At 40.0% G+C, this 25,974-nt stretch overlaps 1 protein-coding gene across 18 annotated transcripts in view; it reads left to right on the top strand.

Moving 5' to 3' along the window:
• Positions 1–25,974, top strand: part of CELF2 (CUGBP Elav-like family member 2) — a 555,355-nt gene that overhangs the window by 512,241 nt on the left and 17,140 nt on the right. For 14 of the 18 annotated variants that reach the window (XM_052681218.1, XM_052681213.1, XM_052681210.1 and 11 more), the window contains 3 exons: positions 630–764; positions 19,502–19,621; positions 25,581–25,778. In XM_052681218.1, the coding sequence (XP_052537178.1) occupies positions 630–764; positions 19,502–19,621; positions 25,581–25,778 (453 nt within the window). Of the gene's footprint in view, positions 1–629; positions 765–19,501; positions 19,634–25,580; positions 25,779–25,974 lie in introns of all 18 variants that reach the window. The other 4 variants (XM_052681212.1, XM_052681216.1, XM_052681211.1 and 1 more) reach the window with 2 other exon arrangements.

Genomic DNA, 25,974 nt, shown 5'->3' with positions numbered 1-25,974 from the left:
AAGTAACAGCTGACTGAGTACTCTCGTTATCACAATGTAGAGCTTATGGTCTGAAAGTCTCCGCTTCAGTGATGGTGCTTTGATCAGTCTGATACTAATTTGATGCTCTTAATACATACCTGGTTTTAGAAATGAACTATCCAAAGGAAAATCAGTACAACTATTGGCTACTGCACAGTGCAGTCTTAGTAGATACATTCAGATGGGACACGGGAAACAAATTATATTCATCCTAATTATATGACCCTATATTGAATCTGTTTTAAATGTTAAGTTATCTTCATTACACCCCCTGTTGTGTCAGGGAATAGTATTGCTCCTGGGATTCACACAGAGTTTAAATGACTTCTAATTCCACTCTTCCCTTATCGAAGTGACACCAACCAGATTTAATTTTCCTAACCGTAGGCTGGTGCCATTGCCATATTCTCTGACTATGAAGGCAGAAAGGTGAGAGATGCTATCTGGGGGCTTTAAGTGGCTCCCAGATTGTAAGTGTCTTGGGAGTAAAGGAAACTGAATCTCATGGCAAGATACACCCATTGAAAATAGTTTATTGGTTTTTTTGGGTTTTGTTGCTGTTGTTTTTTATGGCACCTTTTAATTAACTCTATTGCTTCTCCACACAGGCATGAACGCTTTACAATTACAGAATTTGGCAACTTTAGCAGCTGCAGCAGCCGCCGCCCAAACCTCAGCTACTACCACCAATGCAAATCCTCTCTCCACAACGACTGGTGCTCTGGGAGCCCTCACAAGTCCTGGTAAGAGCAGAATGCTTGCTTTCAAGATGCAAAAATGAGAGCAAATAGGAAGAAAATATTTAAAACTGATACCTCAAGTTTACAGATGAATGAGAAATTTAAGCTAATTTTAACTTCTCAGAAAGGGTTCAGAACATGAGCTAATCCTTCCCATCCTACAGAAAGATTAAACAAGGTGGTACTTCTTAATTCCCAGGAGACAAATCTTTGACTCTAAGCCCATTGTGCACTTTTTTTCTTCACCCATCATAAATTTTTATGCAGTCCTTCTCTCCTTTTTTCCTTCTCTTTTCCTTGCTTTATCCTCTATGGAGCTGTCTTGTGGTCCTAACTGAGAATCAGAATTGATAACAGGTGCTTAAGGAGTGCAGAGCCACAATCTGACTTAATTGCCTCAAACTGTATGGGGAAATAAGGAGTAGGCTAATAGACAGTGGTGCCTCCATTGCCAACACGTGCACTTTCATCCATGAACTTCCCATGTCTGCAAAGCCTTTGCCACTGAGGTAGTGCAGATCAAGAGGTTAGTAACACTTCAGCATCCCTGAAGTCTATGGAGAGAGATGTTGATTCAGTGTAGTTATACTGGGTTTACAGTGAAGTAGCTGAGTGAAAATCTGGCCGCTTATGTAAAGATAAAGGCTGTAGGGTGTAATTATTTGCATCATGAAGTGTGTTTATTGCTGTTCTAAAGAACATTCATATTATTTTAGACACCACTAAAGAACATTTGCGTTTAATCTTGTTTAAGTGTGTATTTATTCCCCATGAAAAAGTAATTCATGGCAGACGGTTTGAGCACATCAGTAAGGAAAACAGCCTTCACTGCACAATAGAACTGGGACCGAATGTGGTGCCGGGTGTTAAAGCTGGCCAACACTTACCATTATATTACAGTTTTATTGTTCATTTGGGGGAGAGGTTAAATGGAAGGCAGCTTGACTGAATAGTGAGTTTGTGTAGGTTTTTGCTGTTTCTTATGTGAGCCTCATCTTGACCTAAAAATAATCCGGCACAACAGACTTAAGAAGTAAATTAGGGAAAAATGATTTGGTTTTGCTGATTTTTTTGTATTTTTTATTTTTTTTTTTTAAAGTCTGAGCTTACTCTTGTCTCCATCCTGGAGCTGGATCTTAATACATTGCAGAAGGGTAGCCTGAGTGTCTGTGCTTCTGCTCTACTGTCTTCATGTCACCTTTTTAGAGAAATGTTGCATTTCTTGCAACATTAGTTGTTTCCTGCAGTTTAGATGTTAAATGTCTGGGTAGCCTGTCCTCCCAAAGCATACTCAGCATCTCTTGAGCTACACTCACTAGACCTCTTAAAACAACTAAACATACTGCATAGCAGTGCAGAGGGTCTAGAAGTGAACTTTCCTATCAGTTGTGGGGCATGAGAATCTCAGGCAGCAGCGTACTTCTGTTGTGATATTTGCCTTGCCATGTTAGCACAGGACTCAAAATTCATATTTTAGGTCCACATTTTCCTCTCTCCCTCTCTAACACAATCTCCTTATCCAGCCTGGCTGAGCTGCTGGTCCCTCCTAACCCAGGCTCCTGAATGCCCAGGCTCCTGAATGCCTGGATGGATGGGTGACTTTAGCCCATGTCCAAGCCTGCAGAAGCTTAGGCTGGGAAGGTATTTCTTCAAGATAAGAGTTCTTGGGGTGCCATCTTACAGCAAGTAGCAGGGTTTTCCAAAGAGGTTAATTATTCTGGCTCAAACTTTAAAGATTTGATATTTTAAAAAAATCTGGGACATTTAACCTCTGAAATGGTGTATTCTGAATGACAGTGCTTCCTATAGACAGTCTTATAGACAGGTTGGCATACCAAAGAGAAAATCCGTATCTAGTAGCTTCCTTACCCTGTTTCTATTGCACAACCAGCCTAAAAGCAACCCCTGATAAAATGTCTTCCAGTTTGAGCTTTCTTACCTTGTTCCACATTCTCTACCCTATAAAGTATTTTTTAAACCTAAACAGTATTTTCAATGGCTCTTCTCTGCTCTGTATGAAATGAATTTAGCTCAATAAAGCTTGTCAGAGTAGCTCAAAGTATTTCCATTAGAATTTGAAATATGTTGGCAGAAAACATTTAAATGTGCCTCTCAGAGTGTGAATGTTTGGAGGCCTTGAGGATATTTTTTTGTTCCAGTTTTCTTTTAATAGAACACTTCAGTTTGTTGTGTTTCATAAGTGTAAATTATTTTGTCTGATTTCAAAGCCTGCACAAACCCCAGTAAGAAATGTTTGTGTCTCTCCAGATAATGCATTAAATTAATATTTCTCACTTCAGAAAACTACCCAAATTTAGGAGAGTGTAAAGGTACATGCTTAAATTGAATTATTTCCTTGATGCTGTTAAAGCCAAAATCCTACTCTGAACAGGAATGGACTTGAGCACGTACTTCTAATATGCCTTAAACTGTGCCAGCCACATCATAAATCACATCCACATTTTTACCCTTATGTAATTCTATCCCTCCTGAAGATCTCTCTTGAATGTGTCTTCGACCAAAACCTGGAATCACAGAATCATGTAACAGCCCGTGTAGGAAGGGACTCATAAGGATCATTGAGTCCAACGCGTGGCCCCACACGGGACCACCCAAGCTCTTGTTTGTCCTTTGTCTGTGTCTGTCACAAGAATCCCAGATTATTGTTAATTACTTCCATTCAAATTCATCTTGCAGCTTAAGTTTACATAGATAAGATTAGCAACCTTCAGTGCATCAGACTGTTAACGATGGAGGTCAGACCAACTTTGATGCATTGGCAGCACAGAAAAACAAGCCAGGCGGTGAGACACCAGCATGGTATCTGATGTTTGAGCATGTCAAGTTCTGCTGCTGACTTCTAATTGCAACATGCTCACAAGAAAAATATTCACTGTGATTCAGTAGTGATTGTTCAATTTGTACGAAACTCTTTCTTCAAGATTCACATATTTCCAAGCAAATTAAATTCCAATGATCTTTCTCTCATATGTGCTGTATACTTATTAAAAAGCTTTGACCGCCACAGAGTCTAAGGACAGTCGTTCTCCTTCATGTACTAAATACTTTCTCTTAAGCTTGAAACACTATTCATTCAGAAAGAACAGAGACAATGCAATCCCCCAAACTATTAATTTTTTTATAATTGTAAATTTATAATTTCAATTTTGCATGCCCATGGAAGTCTCTCCCTACAGCATTGTTAGAAATGATTTTTTAAAAGCCTTTGCTTAAAAAAACATAAAAGATTAAGCTTTCATTTTAGTAAAAATCCCCTCAGGCAATAAATAGGTTCTTTTGTCTCTTGGCCCTGGAAAAAAAATTAAAATGGTTTAAATTGCCCATGGTTAAAGTAACTGTTTCTTGCAATTATCAGATGTTAGTGAATAAAAATGAAAATGAAATCAAGAAAGAATGAAAACCAGGTAAATGCATATTATGTCTTTCATGAGTTTCTCATGGGTCTTTTGAAGACTCATTTAATCATCTTCCTTGTCTTTTATTTTGATATGATAATTGTTTCCTTTATTTACTTTAATCACCTCTATTTGGTTAATTAATTCTTCAATTTCTTTTCATTTCACTCACTTACTTAGAATATATTCTTGTTTCAAAGGCAAGTGCCTGCAGTATTTCTTAATGTAATGGCATGGCCTTGGGGTAGCTTTTACCCAACTCTGTGGAGCCATGGATGTTGTCTGAGCCAGTTTGTCTCAACTTTCCCCTTGCTTCTTCCCAGAAGGTTGCATTTCTCATTAAATCAACAAGGAGGTTGGAGGAACTATGTCAGGTGTAGATAGTGGCACTTACTTAGGGCAGGACAAATCTCAGGTGAGTGTTAGGGACTGTGACCTGTTCTCCAGAGAATATCCTTGCCATATTCTGCAGAAATTCTGACTAGCACAAAGCCCGCAGAAAGGCTGCTCCTGCAGAGGTGGACATAAGAACTTAGGATCAGTGTATCTCCCTCCAACACTCTGACATTTACTTTGCTTTACTTGACCCATTACCCTAATTTTCACAAGGATAATGTTTGGGGGTTTTTTTCTGGCTTTCACAGGTAGTACAACCTTGGTACTGTAAAAAATGTCCTGCTATCTTTTTGTAAACTACTATTAAGCAACAGCAGAAACATATCTGCACTCTGAAGAAGAATATGGAAGCTGGGTTTCAGATGCCAACTTATTTTTTCATCTTATAACTTTCCACCACTGCATAGATTTTTACTGTTGAACGTCATAGCATGAAAGACACAAAATCACATAGTTTTGAAGGATCTCTACCCAGAGTCTGTGCTCCAGGCTCCTGCTCAAACCAGAGCCACATAGAGCAGGTTGGTGAATGCTATGCCCAGCCACGGATTGAACATCTCCAGAGAGAGAGATTCTACTGCATCCATGGGCCTGTTTCAGTTTTGTTTCTTAAAATTCTTACATAACTTCAGTTGCCAGTTCTTCAGTTGCCAGTAGGGAAGCTCTTAAACATAGTAGCTTAATGGGTTGTAATGGTGACAGGAGGACAGTTGGACTAGATGATCTTATAGGTCATTTCCAACCTTGTGATTTTATGATACTCAGTATAACTTCTGAGTTGTGGAAGAGTTGCAAAACCAGAAGCTAATTCAGTTGCATACTTAGGAGCCTTGATTTTCCATCACATTTTCATGATCATTTGATTCTCTAAACTATTATTTATTCACACCACTGAACTAGCTATTGATGCTTCTGTAACAGAACTCTTCAGGTTTATCTGCTGTGTAAACCTAAAAGGAAATCTGTGCAAAAAACATTGTCATTGTAGAAAGACAGACTTTTTTCTTTAACAACCTCTTAAAATCAAGCCCAGCTTTTGCTGTGTTCTGTCAGAATTCACCTTTTAAGCCTTATGTTGAAAAAAGCCCTCCTCACATAAAAAATGTAAAAATACTCATTTCAGACAGATGCTGACACTGAAGTATTATTGCCTTCCCCCTAAGAAAGGAACTCCGTGAAGTATAGAATAAACTGAAAAAAGAGAAGAAAAAAATATTACCATTAGTGTCTGTCCTGAAAGAATTAGTTCAACTCTTCCCCCTGCTAAAAGCAGAGAATTATAACTCACAGTTAAAATCTGTGGTTCATTACTTTTTCTACCCCCTAATATGGCATAAAGATTGTCTTTGTTAGTTGAAGGTATTCATGTTGTGAACACAATTGTTGTAATGTTAGCGATTTTATGGAATATACAAGGTGCTTCAGCTGGGAAGCAGTGGAGAGTGTTCAAATAATCATTCTTAGAAGATTCTCTTTTTGTTCACTTCAGTACAATACATTTTTCTCCAATCAGCAGTGCAAGGCTGCCGCCGTGACATTTTGTTAGAGACCAGTACACCCACTGAGATAGCTGTGATTTGCTTCCAGGATGATCCAAAAATAACCCTGCCAGTAGGTGTGTAGGAAGGTCTGACAGTTTGCTGAAGAATGAATTGGACTGGATGTTTCATGTTGGAAGAGATCGGTTTAAAATGCAGAATGGCACTCTTTATACTGTAGTACAAATTGATTATTTTTGTACCATCTCATGTGGAATTAATGCAGGTTCCATTGTTATAAAAACATTTAAACTAAGCTTTGTTTGATTTGAAGTACGTAGGAAACTTAGCTCTCATAATGTTAATTGTTGCTAGGATAAAAAAACACTTGCTAAATATAACATGTATCTTAAATAAAGGTTTACTTATACCATTTGCCTACCAAATGGATGCTTCAGGTGATGCTTAAACATCCCAAATATATGATTTTCAATGTTACGTTTAAATGGACTTCTATTATTAGCACCATTATCTTAGTGCTCTGAAAGAGAGCAGTCCAACGTCTTAACCCTGATCTCAGCACCATGGGTTTTTTTTTTTTACAAATTACATATTTGCAAGGAAGCCAGGCAGAAAATGTTGCCTGGCATGCCAACCACCCAGTGCCAATCGCTTAACTGCACCGTTCAGGAAGATTGCTATCTGTAATGGAGAGAGTACATCACCAAACTGTTGTGTGTGAACCAGCCCTACCTACTTTCTGTTAAGTATCTGAGTCTGTGCTTGAGCTTCTAAACAAATGGACGATTGTGACTGCTCTTAGTGCCCAAAGATGATGGTGCTACTTGCAAAGATTATACTGGTGCTAAGTCCATCTGCTAATTAAGTCACCCCTAAGTAGGGATCCAAGCATATCTATTAGAGCCAAAACTAGGGAAATGGGCACGAATTTTTGACCTATAGTTGTATTTTTAATGATGTTTCAAAACATCTATACTGCCTAAAGAGTGTGAATTGTGTCCAAAATATCCCAGAACCTCAGGGCATAAAAGGAGAGGAGAAGGACAATTAATTCTCATGGAGCATCCCTGCAACAGCAATGTCTCTTCCTGGCTCCTCATTTGGAACAATGAACCTGAAGGATGCAGGTGGCAGCAGGCTAGTGATCGATTAACCAGAATGACCTGTTTGCAGATTTGTCCTGTAAAATGTATCAGGTCATTGTATATTCTCCTGGCAAAGAGATTTCTAAGCAGAAGTATATCAATTCAGCCTAAGGGATCTTAAGGAAGTTTACTTATTAAATGGCTGGGTTTTGAGTGGACAGAACCTTCAGTGAAGAAGTGTGAGGCTGCTGGACAACTTCAGGAGGAGACAATATTGAAAAGCACCTTGACTCTTTTTTAAAATAAACATCAGTATTTTAGGAATTTGGGGCACAGAAAGATATCTGTCTTTTTACTTAGAACTACATGATTTCCAGAGTTGAAGGATAGAAACACATGCATATTTTTCAGCAAATAATTCTGCTGGTTAATTCTGCAGAGTTGTTTTTAGGAAACCATGTACAGTACTAAACCATGGATTAGCAGGATCTAATTCAACAGGAGACATGTTTGTTTTTTAAACATTAGTACATTATCATATTCCTAAAGTATTAAATCCATTGCCTAAGCACCTTTTTGGATTTACTTTGCTTGCAGTATACAAATAACACTTTGTAATACATTATATTTTGAAAGTCTCTCTCTTCCCAACTCTTAATCTTTATTTCAGGCCACAAGAATCCCACTTTGTAAAAAAAAAGCCTGTTTTTCTCCTTTCATTAGAGGTATTATTTCAAGCTCATTCAGGGCTATTTTCTACTAAAGAAATATACTATCAAGTTGGCTACACAGGTAGATATATGAGCTTGTATGTTGTATATCTGACAAGAAGTCCAAGCCAAGAAAATGTTGGAGTTCGTAGAATTCAGGAAACAATCCAAATCTTAGCAAAACTCATGCAATCGGAGGAGCTTTCAAATATCTAACATTTGCTACTGGCAGCACTGCTCCTGAGATCCTAGAAAATTGAGCATATGTTCAAGCTACTCATGGCCTGTTTCCCTGAAGCAGGATAGATTGTGGAATACAATGGGAATTGGAGTTTGTGAATGTTATTTTACTTTATCTGAAAAGATACAGTTAATTGAATTTGTAGCCCCTGATTTATTTTATGCATTGGCCAAACACAAGCATCTTCAACAGCTGAATGGGTTTGAAACTAATAAATTAAGCCCTTGACTGCCTTACTAATGGCCTTGCAGTTTGTGAAGTAAAAACGTGTCCTCACCAAATAATGCATTTCAACAAAACAGAAGCATCAGTGTGGAACTGGCCCAAGACATAAATTTACTTTTTACTCTCTTCCATCTTCATAATTTCAAAGGAAAATGTACCCTTAAACACAACAGCATAGATTCACGTAAGTATGCCCAGCAACCCTGAAGATACTCCTGGAGAGTATGGAGTTAGGAGTCTAACTGAAGTCTCTACTTTGCTTCTTCTGTCTTTGCAAAGAATTTGAATGAATTAGTTCACCTCTCTGTTTGGGTTGGTTTTGCTTCTTTTTTCTTGTATGTGAGCATGCATGCACAGGACATTGTGAAATATAAAGGTGTTCTCAGAAACTCATCTTCAGCCAAAAGGATCACCATGGGGAAAGACTCTCCTCTTCTTTGTTCCTGCTTCATCTCACTTGCACATGCATGCCAGAGACACGCAGATGCGATTGAGTGTTGAGAGACTGCTGTTCTCCCTTCCTCCATTACTCAGTAGTATTTCTCTTTTCCTGTATCCTGAGAAGTCATAGATAATCTTTCATAGGGATTGTTCTCCTGTGAGTAATGAAGAAATAGAGGGACATTGACTTATTCAGGAAAGGCTGTGATATTGGTATAAGTCTCTCTATGTTGTCATTCTCATTTCTGCCAACTCTTTCTTCCTCTCTTGCTTTTCTGGTTCTGTGTCCCTGGAGTGCATCTGTCACTTTTATTTTATTCTTTCCAGGCACAAGCAGAGCACTTAAACTTACTAGAATCTCCCTTTTTGACACGTCAGACAGCACTTCCAGGTAGCAGAAAATGATCAAGTTTCTACTCATCCCTCCATGCCATGGGCAGTGTGTTTGTCAGAGAACTTCGTGGAGAATTAACCTCCCAAATGGGAAAATCCACATTTCCTTTGCCAAAAATTGCCCTGAGCAGCAGAACGGGTGCATGATGGCACTGTGTTAGTGACTGGCAGGCCACCCGTTTGTATGAGGATGGATACTCAGATTGGTTGGAGATCACCATAAAGGGCAGACAATTTAATGCCAATCACAATACACTAGTTAGATTAGAATACTGATGAGCCTTTTTGAAAGGCCAACTGCATCTTCTTTCAGCAAAAATATTAAAATGCCCCCTTTTCTCCTACACCCCCCCTTGCTCTCCACAAGAATAAATTAAAACTTGGAGGTGTGGTTATTATCACAGAATAATTAGACCCCGTGGGATTAGAGACACTCAATGTTTGTTAATGCCCCTGGGTTGTGATTATCTAATAATGATGATGCCTCTGTCATCGCTTAATTATTCTTCCTCTTTAAAATGTTCCTTGTGCAGTCAGAACCCTTGGAGTGTGCTCATTTCAGACAGAAACGCAACTGCAAATTCCTGAGAGCACTGTCACATGGGCAGTGTGACTGACTTCCCAGTTCTCCCCCACGCCCATGTTTATAATGCTCATTTCACAAGCTCCATCATCCCTATACTTCAATTGCTTAGCTTTTCCATTGGAGGCATTTAAGTCACACCGAGGAGTGAACTGTATGGCTTCCATCTCCTTAAACCAGCCATTTATTAGAATCATAGAATCATAGAATCACCAAGGTTGGAAAAGACCTAAAAGATCATCCAGTCCAACCGTTCACCTATTCCCAATAGCTCCTACTAAACCATGTCCCTCAATACAACATCCAGTCTTTCCTTGAACACCCCCAGGGTCGGTGACTCCACCACCTCCCTGGGCAGTCCGTTCCAGTGCCTGACTACCCTTTCTGAAAAGTAATACTTCCTCATGTCCAGCCTGAATCTCCCCTGCCGTAGCTTGAAGCCATTCCCCCTGGTCCTATCACTAATGACACGAGAGAAGAGGCCGACCCCCAGCTCACTACAACCTCCCTTCAGGAAGTTATAGAGAGCAATGAGGTCTCCCCTGAGCCTCCTCTTCTCCAGGCTGAACATTCCCAGCTCCTTCAGCCTCTCCTCATCAGCCCTGTGTTCCAGACCCCTCACCAGCTTTGTTGCCCTCCTTTGAACACGTTCCAGGGCCTCAATATCTTTCTTGCAGTGAGGGGCCCAAAACTGGACACAGTACTCGAGGTGCGGCCTCACCAGTGTTGAATACAGGGGAACAATCACCTCTCTGCTCCTGCTTGCAACACTGTTTCTGATGCAAGCCAGGATGCCATTGGCCTTCTTAGCCACCTGGGCACACTGTCGGCTCATGTTCAGCCGAGCATCAATCAATACCCCCAGGTCCATTATTGTTAGAGCTATGTGAAGAGTGGACTGACCTTAAACACCTAGGATCATCTCTGGCCAGAATCTGCGTAACACCAGATTGGTGGTGTTGATTCACTGCTATACAAGGACTCCTACAGCTGAGTGCCCTTTTTATCTGTTTAAAAGAGCACCACAACCAAACTAAGATGCTGTAGATTAGAACAAAGTTGGAAGCTTTGCACAGGCTTTGTTGAACACAACTAAACTCTGGCTAGTATCTTTGGGCTTTCACGCAAGCCCGCAGGTGTTCGTCTTGTTTAGCTAAAGGTTGCATTACATCATTGCAGACATCATTGTTTCTTGCAACTGAAGCTTAGAAAGGGAAAAGAAAACAGAGCCATAATCTGATTATCGTTAAATCCAGTGTTGTCTGTTAGCTTTATTATCCCTCTTGTACTAACAAAGGGACAAAGAATATTCTGTTTACCCAAGTGATTTTGAGTAGTAAACAGAAGATTTTAAATTCAACTTGCTAAAATTAGAGATGTTTTTCTTAAGGTTAATATTTCTTTTCCATTTGTCCCCAACTCTTACCATTTACTTCTTCTGTGTTACTGACTGGGGAGGTGTTAGAATAATTTTGATTTTCTTTTCTTAGTGCATGTATTCTCTTCTCACAGTTTTTAAAAATCCATTCTTTGCATTCTGTTACTACAATTTTATTTTCTGTTGCATGGTGCTAAATCAGAAGGAAACTAAAATGAATCTGAAATCCATAGGAATCATGCAAGGTCATGACCTTCTCTTGTTAGACGTAGAACTAGCTCTGGAAAGTTTGCGTAAGAAATACTTGAGGCAGACCAGGATCATAAAAACAGCAAAGAGTTAAGTGGCATGTTCAGTCTCACCCTCTATGCCAGTAAACAGACCTATAACAGAAGCTAGATCTTGTGTTCCATTTTCTCCCAACCCATATTCATTTTTCATCTTTCTTTTATTCTGTTTCATTGTTGCTTGACTTTTTCTGCTTTTCTGCCACACTGTTCTTTTTTTGGGATCATAGGATATTGGAAGTCTTTGAGGAGATCTGTTGTCCAACCCCAACTCAAAACAGGGTCAAGTGTGAGGTCAGATCAGGTTACTCAGAGCTTGATTTACTCAGGACTTGAAAACCTGCAACAACACAGACTGATCAGTCTGGGTAATCTTTTCCAATGCATGACAATCTTCACTTAGAGAAGGTTTTTCCTTGTATTCAGACTGAACCTCTTTTATTTCAATTTCCCTTTCTTCCTCCTGCCATACACTGCATTGAACAGCCCGTCTCCAGTTTCCTGCATGTCACAGGTGCAGAGGTGCTGTTGTTAAGTCCCCCTGAAGCCATCTCTGCAGTGTGAATAAGCACACCTCTACTGGCATCTCTCTACAGGATGAGTCCTCTAGTCCTTGACCACCTTGATGGTCTCCCACTGAGCTCCATCCAGTTGATCAACGTTTTTCTTGCAATGAGGAGCACAAAACTAGATGTACCACTTAGATAAGATCTAACATGTGCTGACTGAAGGAGAAAAATCAGCTGGATCTCCTGTCTCTGCTCCTTTCCATTCAGCCCAGGACACTGTTGGCTTTTTTACCTCCCAGAGCACACTGCTGGTTTGTGGTCATCTGTAATCAGAACCATTAGGCTGTTTACAGCCATCCTGTGTTTGTGTCATTGACACACGTTGCTCCTCCTCACATGCAGGAATTTGAATTTGTACTTTCATGCGAAGGTCCTTTCATAAGGTACATGTTGGCCAGCTCTGCTTCTCTGGGTCCCTTTGAATGTCAGCCTTTTAGTCAGGAGCTGATTAAGGCAGATCCATTTCATCTAATCCTTGGAGCCATTGGGCTCAGGAAAGCATAAGAAAATTAGAAATGCAGCCTAATTCACACCAAGAAAGAGGATTCTAGATTCAGAAAAATGCCAATATAAATTTGACAGGAGGCTCTCCCAAAAGAAAGCATGTGTTCTCTGCAACTTCTCGTGCTTAGAGTCACAGAGATGCTTAACCTTACATTTTTCAGTAGTATTGATCCCTGGCAAACTGCTTTATCATCTTTACTGGAGCAAAGTACTTGCTGAATTATTTTAACTCTCCATTAAGTAAAACAACAAGAACAAAGTTATGTTTCAGAGCTGAGTGGTGTGCTTTGCTTTTTAATATATGCACATCCTCTACAAGGGACTTAAGTGGGATGTGAACAGAAAACACATTTGTAGGTAACTGATAGCAAAGTAAATGTTGGGCTTCCTGTTGTGCTGTGCATTAGGGAGTGACAAGCAGTTGTGAAGTGTAACTGAGAGCTGCATAAAGGAAATCTGTCAATAGGCTGACATGGTTGTTGTTGTGGATCACTATTTGGGAAATGCTGATGTAGGTAAGCCAGTTTTGGAGCTGCCCTGAAGTCTAGAAGGCAACACCAGAAAGCTATTTCTGCTCCAGAAGTATTGGCCCTTCTCTTCTCATGGGTGGAGTGGGTGAAGCTCTACAGTAACCCTCCATGCAGGCAAAAAGAGAAAGCCAGCCTTCTTTTTTTTTTTTTTGCCTCCCTGCCCATAGTAGGGAGTTGGAACTAGATCTTTCTGATCCCTTCCAACCCAAGCCATTGTATGATTCTGTTATTTTCATTGTCCATTCTCTCTCATAGTACTGCTCTGAAACCAAAACGGTGTTTCCAGAAAGAAACCGTAAAATCATGGAAATGTCTCTTCTGGTATTTTTGATACCTTAGAACCAAACTGGCAGTATGTCTGTGTATCATTTTCAGAAGTATTCTGGAAGACAAGAAAGGAAATAGGATGAGGCAAAGAGGAGTGGAGAGAGTGCGCAGCCTACTGGATGTCACCACCCAGAAAATAGTGCCAAGTTAGCAAACATCTTCTGGAGTGTCCTAGAAACCCTTTAATTTGTGGAATATGGCTTTCTATATCTCTCAGATATTTACCAAGTAAAATAAAGACTGGGGTCTAACACCCACTTGAAACCATCTCTTTGCTAAATCATGGTATTACATGTGTAATTTAAGTAGATCCTTGTATTCAGAGCAGCAGTGAGAGGACACATTCCTATAGTATTCTCTTTCATCAAGTGCCCAGACAGTTTTCCTGGTCTCCTCTGTTGGGAAACAGGATTTTATATGTTGGCTCAGAGATATGGATGAGAGGATGAGGGATTTGCCCAACTCTGTACTGCAAGTCTGTGCTGTGTGAACTAAGTGTGTACACTAAGATGAACACAGGTCTCTGTTTTTTTACTTAAGTATACTTATAAACCTTGTTAAGAGCATTCCTTGGTCTTAAGAACAGGAAATAAATAGGCATGATAGAAACATACCTGCACTTTGAAGACGTAGCCTTCTATAAAATAAGCCAGCAAGTGGGAAGCAGCAGAATCAGCTCCGTCTTCCAACAACAAAACGAAACAAAACAAAAAGCAACCATAGTGAATATTTTATCAAGGTAACACAGGAAGTCTGAGGTAGAACTAGAGAAGCAGCAGCAGCATCTAGTAGTTTTGCTCATTGTTCATGCTCTCATGTGAGGCCATCCTACCTGTACTATGGCACTGCATAAGTCCCTGCTGTCTAGGTGTGCTTTACAGAAATATGTACACCCTGTGCACTTTGGTTCAGGATTCCCCAGCATCAGACTATTCTGTGAGATCAAGATCCGATGGAGGTGATTGCATTCTGCATTTTCAAAGAATGGCACCAACTCTGCGGACAGGACAAAAGCAGAGCCCTCACAGATCAGAAAGAGCAGGATCCAACCCCCTTCATGTGATTCATCTGTAAGGCCTATGTCTACCTTTGTCTATCTTTGTTTATGCTCTATGTTCACCATCTCAATCCGTGGAAACAGGATTAGGTCCAGAGCACAATTCAGCTCATCCTGACATAGAAATCCAAAGGTAGCGCACTGAAGCTAGATGTCTCTTTATCTGAGAGATGGTCCAAAAGAACAGTTTTGGCTAGACTAGCTTAAACTAACTGTGACACTGCCAAAGGCGGAGAAATTAATCCCGTCCACAGTATGCAATACAAAGCCAAAAAAATATTTCCACATCATTGACTTTCCTAGATGCTGTTATCCTGAATCTAGTTTTCCAGCTGATGTGAATCCAGATGTAAATCATTGTGACTCTATAGATTTAAGCTTGCCAACAGAATGGCCAAAAGTCTATGTGTTAGTACTGTCTGTTTCTCTAGATTGGCATAGTTTTTAGGAATTGTGTTGAAATGCTACTAATAAGAAGGGAAATGTCTCATTGCTCACTTAAACTTTTTGTATAAGAGTCTTGACTTAAAAGTTGCTATACTCTATTGCATGCAGAAATTAAAATGTTGACAATAGATGAAAATACCAGATAAATCCAGCCTTAAAAATCTCCACAAAAACAACAGTGGTAATTAAATAACCATGTACAACATTCACTCCAAATCAAAACATGTTCACTATATCAAAGAGAGCTCTGTTAAATAATATGTTAATCAAAGGCCAAGTTTCTTTATTTGTAATGAAGCTCATAAAAAAATTTCATTTAGGAAGAGATCAAATTGCTGAGGTTGGAAGGGATTTGGGAGTGTCACGAGGGAGAGCTCTAGTATGCTCTTTTCTAGTTCTCAACTTCTTAATAATATTATTTATAATATTTGGAAGTATCTGGCTATTTACTAAACTGAAGTTGAGTAGTCTGGAAGGAAAAAGAAGCAGATAGTTATGAGGCTGACTCAGAAATATGGGAATAGAAGGATCAGTGAAGAAGCTACTGCAGTCTCTAATAGTTAAATATACATTTTGAGTCTTATCTTTCATGGTTGAAGATTCTAAAATGTTCTGGATGGGTCCTAGATGGAGGAGGCAACAGCTGTCCAGCACATAGCATATCTTCAAGAGACAAAGCAGACTTTTCTACAGGTCATTGGACAATTCTTGCCAGTCTTCACTGACCTCTTTCCAAAGCTGTGGTATCTTCACATATTAATAGATTATTAAGGTTAGTTAGTTATGGTGAGCATCTGGCCTGAACTCTTGGAACATCAGCCAAAGGATCCAACCCCATAACTTCTCCACTAGGGCCAGACAGTGCTGCTCTCATTGAGCAACAGTCTCTTTGAGAAAGCTGTCAACTTATTCCAGTGACTGATGCTGGAGAGGAAAAAGCAGACAAAATCTTATCTGTTATGTTCTGATGTTTATCCAAGGCTTAAAATTGTTAGGGAGGGGTAGGTGCAGCAGATAAAAAGCAGCTCTGTTCTTCTCTGCCTTTTGTATATGCAGCTACTGTATAATCATCAGGCTGAATCTCTCCCCCTAACTTCAGTATCGTGTAATTCACTTAACGCAGCCCTACGTCACCCTGCCACATATAGGTTTAAGGAGGCAACTATAAAATTGCCAGTATGAAGAGAAAAATAATATAGCAAATGTTGTGGAAAAAAAGCATGCCATACAGAGGGATTCCAGAAGCCTAAGTCATAGAAATTGAACTTGATCCTTATGGGTCCCTTCCAACTCAGGGTATTCTATGTATGGTATTCTATGATTTGCACTTTTTTATGTGTTTTGATTTTCCTCTGTGTTGCACTTAATAGTGGTGCACCAGTAGCACAAAGAGGGTGATTCCTGGCAGCATTACAGCTCCATACATCAGGCTGTCTGTGTAGCTGGAGAGATACCTACTCTTAATTAAGCACCACTGTGAAGTGATTCAATTCAGAGCAGCTATGTGGTGGTGTTGAGGATGGAGAGAGCTGTGAAATGTTTTCCTTTAATTTACATGGTGCCAGGAGAGCCTGGTAAAAATGAATTTATAAATTCTGTAGGTATCCAATCTGTGTTTGTCATGTGGAAAACTAAAAGCCATAAATATAGAATAATGCTGTTCCAGCAGTGCATCATACTTCCTTTGCCATTAGTCTGAGCAAGTTCTGGGAGCCCAGGAGCTTTGCTGACGTGAGAGAAATATACAGGTTCCCCCATAATAGTGCAATCATCTACCTTTACCACAAGGCATGTAATTTTTCTTTTTTTTCCCCTTTGGTTCAGTAGACATTAAAACTTTTAGTTGAAAGTAAGTAGAAAAGGGCAAAGGACCGGAAAGGCATAGTCCTTGTCTTCAGATGATTTTCAGCATATTCTGGGAGTTCATAAGGTAAAAACTTTCAGCTGGCCTAAGCCTCCACGTGTCTCTTGTAAGACTTTCAAAGTCTCGAAGACTTTGTTTCATCTCCCTATAAGTTTTTTGAGGACAAGGAATACCATTACTTCAACCATTGATTTTTGCAGCATTTTGTGCTCTCTCTAAGTCTTGGTCCCATTCATAATGTCTTAGCTCATCGTCTTCATTTCATACGCACAGGATGCAGTAAAAGAGGAGAAGGTGTGGAGTCTCCTAGGATATCTCATCCAACAAGTTGCTAGATCCATCGCGTACAAGTGCCCTAATGAATGGAGCTCCTTTTATTTCTGTTCAGTCCATGTTCAATAAGATAATGGAAACCACTCAATTTGTTCAGTTTCTTATTCCTCAAAGAAATAATAGGCCAAAGAGCAAAAAAAACCATTGTACCAGTGGATCTGTGAGACAGATAACTGCTAAGCAGAAGAGATAGCCACAACAAAATGCTGATTTCTAAGGTTCTTCAGTGCTCCAACTAGTATTTTACATTATGTGCCAAGTCATTATTTAGGCAAGCTAGATAATCTGCATTGCAACTTCAAATGGGAGAATTGCTGAGACACCTGCTCTGTGTTTGTCTGATGAAATGGAGAAACTTGGAAAGAATAAAAGAAAAAAAGAAATGTTGGCCCCAGATATTGGCCATCCTCAAGGCACGTGTTTGAGCAGTGAGCCTGATAAGAACCATCACGATGAGCTCTGGGCTACACAAGAGGATTTAATCAGATTTTTCTGCCTTCTCCAACAGATGTGTTGACAATCCATAAGCGTATGGCTCTCACTCACAGGAGTTATTTGCCCCCAAGAGCTTTAATGTAATTTTAGGCAAGCAATTTGCTAGCCCCCATTTCTCTCATTTCTTAAATATATGTGTTTCATCAAGATAAAAGAGTAATATAATACTCTGAAAGAGAAATGAATGGAATTCAGCCCAGTCATAACCAATCAGATCCTTCAGATTTAAGTGCTTCATTTAAATGATCTGATAATGAACATGAACAGAAACACAGAGCTGTGTTGGTCACAGGGAATTCACTGACATTCATCCACTTTGATTTTTTCTCTCTTCTCTGCTGGTGTTCACATTATCCAACAAAAGAGTTTTCTCACTTGTTTCTTAGATTAAGTTTTTTTTTAATCAGAGACATTATTGGCTTATTGCTTTGTAGAAGGTAATTGATCAACCAAGCTGCTTCTGTCTGCAACATATAAAATTATTCAAGAGAACACTGCAGATGTGGTGAAAGTAGGGACAAGGAGTGCTCCAAACTCAGGAAATCTTTCCTTACTCTCATCAAGAGAGTCCTTTGGACTTGGAGGCCCAGAGGGGAAGGCTTGTCTTTGGTGGGTCTTGAGGTTGTAAAGATGAGTTCTTTGTAGTTTAGGCCCTTGAAGTTTACCCACAGTGTTTGAAAATTTAGCCTCAGCTTCTTTTTCCTTTCTGGGTGCTGCAAACTGTAGGTACTCCACTTTCTTGAGGGTTCACTGGGTATTCTGTTGTGTTCAGCAACCCAAAAGAGCATCAAAGAGCATCAAGATAGAAGTCATCTTAACCATTTCCCAGCTACATAATGGGTAGGAGCAAAAAAAAACACGGTGTAGACATGATGTGCATGCAATAGTTCACCAACAAAACATTGACTTTGAATGTTCATTTTTCAGAACAAAGTGCAATTTTTAAAGAAAAAGAAAAAAAAGTCTTTGTGATTGGTGTATTAACATGGGGCTCTAGAGACAAGCTAAAAAATTAATTACTTCCTCAGCTTTTGTAAGTGTGATTTACCTGATACAACTTCATATATCTGTAAGTTAATTTTTTAATTCATGCAGGCTATTCAAGGCCCTTCTACAGGTGAAGGACATTTTTCTAATTCATCCCACCTATCCTAAATGATAGAAATTTCTACGGTGCCTTATTTCCTGAGATAAGAGATTGAGTCTCTTTCTCTGCCTAAGCATATGATTTAGATGGATTTATCTCTCTCCCACCTTCAGAATTGTCTCAACATCATAACAACAGAGACCTTTTATCTCTGTGAGCCTCAGCTTTCCCTCTGGCAGAGCTTTGGTAGAAGCATAAAGTATCATCTATGGCGTACATGTAAATGACTAGTTGCATACATAGACCAGACTAAGAGCCTGCAATAAATGGTTACTTTTTGTGTATGTCCCATAATTCTTGTTTTTTGTAAACTTCAGACATTCAAATAGTGTTCATACAATGTCCTGCAGCCATAACTGGAGAGTAGTGTCTCACAGAAGATTTTAAATTTTACTTGAAGAGTCTGCGATAAAATTCTGTTGTATGACAAACTTGTACAAGGAATTCTATTTTTTCAGTGATGTTTATAAAGCAGCAATATCTCAGCTGGTTGGTGATCACCCTGGGATGCTACCCTGGCTGACAAACTTTTGAAAAAGTGACTGTACTCGATCTTACTGTTACTGTTTGCAAATAGCACAGTGCTAAATTTTATGATCCAGACTTTGCAGTTCAAGGCTCATCAACATTTTCTGTGAACAGTCATAACAGTAACATTTTGAGCAAGGTTGGTCTATTGGTCTGATATTTTTTCTTTCTCTATTGCAAGTAGTCTTGTTGTTCCGTTTAACATTATTGTAAGTGTTTTGTGATCAACTAACGTAACCAAAACATAGCTTTAATTTTGCCTTCTTTATTTTCTTTTTCTTTTAGTGGCTGCATCAACTGCTAATTCCACAGCTGGTGCAGCCATGAATTCTTTGACTTCTTTGGGTACTCTCCAAGGACTGGCTGGAGCCACCGTTGGACTGAATAATATTAATGCACTAGCAGGTACCGTAAACAGTGAGTATTTATTGCTGTGGTGGACAGCCTTTCCCAATAATCTTGCCACAAAAACTGCCAATTGTAAAGTGATTATACAATTATTTTTAATCTATATGCACAAGCAGTTAAGCTGGTCTAGTTCCATTCATGTTACATACGCAGTTCTGGAGTCTTTAAGTTTCACATAATTTGCTCTGCAAAGTGAAGTCTTTTGGGTCCCTGCAAAAAGATTCCTTTTCTTGCAAGCAAATGGAAGGCAAAAGAAATGTTACCAGGGAATCTGGTTATCTAGCTCATAGGATAAGCTCCTTCATTCTGGGAGTCTGAAAAGATTCCAGATCAGTGCACAAAACCTCATTCAGAAATATCATGCTAAGAGAGGCACACTTGCCACAGAGGTAGTTCTTTTATAAAGTTTGTAGGACTTATCAAATTGACACGAGAGCAGCATACTTGTTTTTAAAATGAGGGCAACTTTTTGGCACTTAATTGGCAAGTATGTGAAAACAGTGACATTAGTCAGCTGTAATACCAGAACATGAGTATCTATCCTATGGCATCTTAAACCCTGACATACCAAGATAGGTAGATTGTGGTAGCTGTTAGAACATCTTTGTTCTCAGCCTTGGTCAAGTTTTTTCCCAAAGACGAATTTTTTTATAGTATTTGTTGTGAGGACTTCACCTTTGCCTGAAATGGAAGAAATTGGTTCAGCTGCATTTTCCCGTCCCCTTTTTCAGTTGCTGTTGTTCCTTGCATTCCCTTCAGAAATGCAAGGAATCTACTTAGTCATTGACAGTCCATGACCCATCATAATGTGCCCCCAGGAATGGATGTCCTCCTCAGTATCACTTGCTCACTCTGATGCTCTGCATGATGTCCTTTCTGTTACTGTTATTTGGCTGCTCACCCAGTCCTTTTGTTCTGTGATCTCTGGTTGTCATTGTTGGGATCTGGGAAGGAAGGGGGCTAATGGCTGTCCATGTAGCAATGATGAGTGATTGCATGGGGCCTTGTGTAAAACAGATCTTGCTTCTGGCAAGGACATGCATATTTCACACAAACAACCTTATAGAAAAGATGACTTCAGAACAATTGAAGAAAAGTGTGTATATTAGGTCCCAAAATGCCAATGTTAGCTTTTTTTTTTTATTCTAACTTACTATTAAAACAAGCTACTGACAATAGCATGCATGAAAAGCTAACTTATCTCCTCTAATGAGCTCTCTGAATAAGAGAATTACACTGTCATAAGTAAGAAAACATTAAATGTCCTTTCTCTGATAAACAGTCATTGTGCTTTACATCATTTTCAAGAGGTCACAATATCAAGAGCAGTATATAGCATCCCACTGCTTCCCTCCCACAAATACTAAGAACCTAGGCACACTAGAGCACTCCAAGATAACATTCCCTTCATCAACAGTGAGCAGGAATGAATCACCTATGAGCTCTTGTCTTCACATGGAAATCCTTCTGTTGTGCTCCTTTTATCATTTATTGCAAGGCTGCAAGCTAAGAGTTCACATTTTCTCAACAAGAATGTTCAGGTGTTGTGTGTGCGAATTTACCTGCATGTGCCATTTGAAGTATTAATGATGTATTCACAACCTGGTACTAAATTCTAGCTTGTTAGAAGCCACCATTGCTTCCATAGACTCATAACAACAATGGCTTCAGTCCCAAATCTTCATGAATTGCAGAATGTGTACGTGCCTAGAATTTCTATGTTTATAGTGCTCGTACATAAAAAAATGCATGTGGATATGTCTGTCTATTTATATACATAAATATATTAGTCTGTGAGAGAGATACAAAGAGGAGAAACTATTTCCTCATATGCTGTGTTATGGCATGTGTTCCTTTCAGGAGAACACAGATTATCAGTTTCAGTTGCTTGTGACACTGACAGTAGCAAAGCACTGTCCCAGTGCTAACAACCTCCCCTGTCTATTTTAATGATAAGCCAGGGCTTTTCGTAGTGATCCTTTCTGATCCAGTTGTTCACATTCTGTCTTCAGGAAACCAGAAGTTCAGTGGGTCTGATGTTTCACAATATGCTGTGGTCAAGAGCAAAACATTGTTTTGTCATGAAGGTTCCTGAAATAATTATGCAGAAAAGTTGGAAATCAGTGATATGCTTTTGGTTGGAGAATTAATGAGAATGACCAAAGCACCAGTCGAGCTGAGCATAAACCCAGAAAGAATCAGAAGGTCGCACTGGTCTTGCACGTTCATTTACGCAGATGTTTTGAAGGAGATGTTCTTCTGTTGAAACCATGTCCGTGTGTGTAAGATTCACTAGGAGAACGTCTTCTAGGCTAAGTTCACAAGGGGACTTGGTCTGCTTTCTGGGTCTGTGGAAATCAGGCTGAGCTCTGGAAACCGGTAGTGCTCACACTGTAGAGAGAAGCATTGTAGAAACATATCTGAGGTCGTAAAACTAAAAGTGGAATATGGTGACTCAGATGTCTCCAAGGATCAGCAACAGTTGTGCATACATGGGTTGCTCCAAAAGAAATGCCTTTTATCTTTTTCCACGGGAACTACAACAGATAAAGAAAACACAGTCACACTATTTCAAAGACAAAATTCTCAGCTACACACAGTTTTTCAACAGTCACCACCATAGCCAATCCATGCAGACAAGCTGATCAAAACACTCTTCATTTTGTAGTGTAACAGCTGTGCTTGGCCTTATAGACCATGGCTTGTCTTTAATGTTACTGTCACCACTGCTGATCTACATCACCCACTGCTTTACTGTGCTCACATCCACTGTTTGATCTCCATAAACATTCAGCAAGTCAATGAATGTCAGTAAGTGCCATTTTTTCTGCACAGAGGGATTCAGTTCTGCGCCTTTGCTTCATACACACTTCTGTGTCAGACACCATTTTCTCAGACTGCCCCTCTGCTGCCATCTGTCACATAGCAACAAAATGGAACACTGGTGGGAAGGTTTAACCCCTACTGCAGTACCACCAACATCTGCCTCTGATGTCATTGGCCAACATAATAAAATAGGAGACATTACATTTGGAGCAGCCCTTGTACATTTGGGGATTCACCCAATCATCCTTTTTTCTGCTTGAAACATCTAAAAAGGCTGTCTCCTTTGAGGAAAGTAAATTTAAATAATCAAGAAAGAAGACCATAGACTCAGCATGTTGGACAGCTATGACAGAATATTTGTATGTGAATCCAGGGCAGTTAGCCTTTCTATCCCTGTATTTACATCTGTCAATTGGAGGTAAAATTATTTGTGACAGATTTGAAGGTGCTTGGAAGGCACTTTGAGAGATCTTAGAACTCGCCAAGCATTGTCATTTCTGTGTTATGTAGCTCAGAAAAGTAGAATGCTGTGGATGAGAGACTCAAAATGATTATTTCACAGAAGCGAGGAAAAGACTAGAGTTTAATATCAGTCTGAGGTGCATTAGTAGATATAGAGAGATGGCAGAAATGTGTAACTGCAGCTGGACCTTGCAGATTTTGTAACGTGTGAAAAGGGAGAAGAGAAAAAAAACAGAGACTTTTCTGCAGAGCTGCTTTGCTCAGGAGGGAAGTGTATTTAGACTGCGGTTGGGTAGAAGTGCCCTTCCCAGAAGCAGTGTGCTGAGCAGGAGCTATCTGCTGGCTGATCTGAAATCATTTGATGGGTAGCGGCTATTGATTCTGGGTGAAAGAAGGGGGAGGATGCTGCCCACAGCGACACAAAGCGTGTTTGTCTAATAGGCTGATGACTCACACAAGATAACGTGTTATCCTAATGCTTCCGCTATTATCAAGTTATTTCAACACTATAATAAAGGGAGAGATACAAGTTTTGTTGTGTTTTTTTTTTTTTTTATCAATCAGTGCTGTGTGTACACATGCAAGCAATGACACAAATTAAGTATGGAATCTAAGGAGTAAGTTAAAGTCAGGCTCAGAATCAAATTATTGCTTCATCACCGTTATTAGTTTGAATCTTCATTTTCAAAATATCTTGTCTTTTAGATATAAGGTGTTTCTTAAACTACATTGGTTTGCAGGTTCTGTTTCACATTTGGAACCATTAGACAAGGAATAGCTGGCTGTGCTCTGACAGAGATTTTTGTTCATAGATGCAGCCAGTATCTCCTATCAGGATACAGCAGTGCTCTGAAGTGGGGTGGAGGGGAAAGAGAAATCTTCAAAGTGCAAGACATTTTATTAAGCAAAGCTAAGAATATCACATCTCTGTCAAGTGTTTAGTCACACAAATTACAGTAATATCAAATGGTATAATTTATGCAGTACAGTTGTCTTAATTGGCACAGACTCTGGTGGAGCCAGAAAGGTGCCACTTGAGCAATTGTCCTGATTATCAGAGACTCGTAGGAATACACTTCCTGAATCTACATGAGAGATGGAGGAAAACTAGTAGGTCAGCATCTTTATCCTCCTCTGTCAATTCAGGATAATTCCCTCCAGTATTCTTTCTATCTCCAAATTACTTATGTGATAAGGTTTATACCACTTTCCTTGAAGAAGATTGTTACCTAATGTAATAGATATAATTGTTCATTCACTGTAAAGTGTCCTCTGCATAATTTCCTTACTTTTTTCCCATTTACATATAAGCCCTTTATTGTTGCTCTGAAGTTAAGCCCTCTTTTTTTTTTTTCTCAATATTCCTATCTTTTGGGTCCCAGTACAACTCCACCAGTTATCTCCACCCGTCATTGTGCCAACAGAAACTGGACACAGTCAATGACTAAGAAACTATTGGTGGTGGTTCCAGGTGCCCCATTTTTTCTGGTGACTGTTTTAGTGTGCCTTGAGGGGCCTGATTAAGCCCTAATAAGTTGTTTGTGATCTGTTCGCCTAAAAAATGGAGAGCACAGAGTAGTAATCGCACACGAAAGGTGGCCTCTCAGCCACCTGCTGACCTGCTGAGCACTTACTCTCTGTTTGACAGTAGTTGGAATGTGAGCAATGAGCAGGTTTCTGAATCTTGCTACCCATTTGACTGCCAAAGGAGAAAATTAATTTTTTCTGGAATTTCTGAAAAAAATAAATGTTAATTTTGTTAACTTTGTTGTGGCTCATCTTAGAGCCATGAGGATGCACAGAAGTAATGAGAAGAGGCTGTCGTCCAGGAGTTCTTTCGCAGATAGTGCTGTTTGAATGGATGAAGGATGCCATTTTATGCACAGCTAGCAATCCAGTCTGAAATTTCCTCCTTGGCAGTCATCCCAGTCAAATTAACCTGTTATTTATCAGGATGTGGAATCGTTTTGAAGAAAAAAATTAGGCGGCTCTGCTTCCAGTGAGGAGTAAAGAAACACATTGCTAGAACCAAACACCTTTGTTTCTTTGTAAAAGATTCTTGGTTTGGGCGAAGCGCTTGCCGTCACTGCAGTGACACTGTTGTTCATCCATTCTGCCCTTACAAGTATAGCTGGGAGAGGGGGATGGAAATGCAAAGCATCGCCATCCATCTTCTGTCCAGAAATCCAAGAGAGAAAGCCTGGAGCTGTGTGGATGGTTGTTTCAAAATGCTGTGAATCAGGGTTCTGTGCTGACTCGGTATGAGCAAATATCCCTTTGATAAAGACCGGTCCAGAGAGTGTGGGTTTTCTCCCAGAATGCTTTTTCCCAAGTGGCCAGCTCACGAAGATGGAGGTTGAATGGGTCCTGCTCTTGGACACCCCAAGAAGCATGAAGGTTGAGGTTGATGAGCAGAGAGGGCTTGGGGGCACAGAACTGTAGTACTTGCCAGTAGCAGGCTGCATGTAAGTCTGTTTGACTGTGCAACCATTGTGCTGAAGTGATCCTGATGCCAAAGTCGTGTTTCTTTGTTTTCAGTCCCATTTGGTGCCACGCCGAGCTGCATGCACTGCCGTCTTTGTCAGTGTCAATATAATACCAACGACTTTCGGAAAGCACTAATGAACAAGTGCAATTTCTTTTCTCTATTGTTGGGTTTTTTGTAAAGTTGCTCAAATGCTCTCAGGTATGGCGGCCCTGAACGGAGGACTCGGCGCAACAGGCTTGACGAATGGTACGGCCGGCACAATGGACGCGCTCACCCAGGCCTACTCAGGAATCCAGCAGTATGCTGCCGCTGCGCTGCCCACCTTGTACAGCCAGAGCTTGTTGCAGCAGCAAAGCGCCGCGGGCAGCCAGAAGGAAGGTAAGCATCTGCCCATTTTAGGGTAAGCCATGCTCAACCAAGCATGTGGTATTTTCTGGAAGACCCACAAGGCCAAAAATGTCCCAGACTGCATCAACAGAGGATGCGGGGAGGCCATCAAGGAGAGGGAGGGGAATGGTCCCCTTTACTCTGCCCTTATGAGCCTCATCTGGACTGATGGGGCCCCAAAGACAAG

This window comes from Tympanuchus pallidicinctus, unplaced genomic scaffold (assembly GCF_026119805.1).
Source record: "Tympanuchus pallidicinctus isolate F22 unplaced genomic scaffold, pur_lepc_1.0 scaffold19, whole genome shotgun sequence".
NCBI lineage: Eukaryota > Metazoa > Chordata > Aves > Galliformes > Phasianidae > Tympanuchus > Tympanuchus pallidicinctus.
Note: the sequence above shows the minus strand (reverse complement) of the source record. Positions and strands in the feature narration are given on the sequence as shown.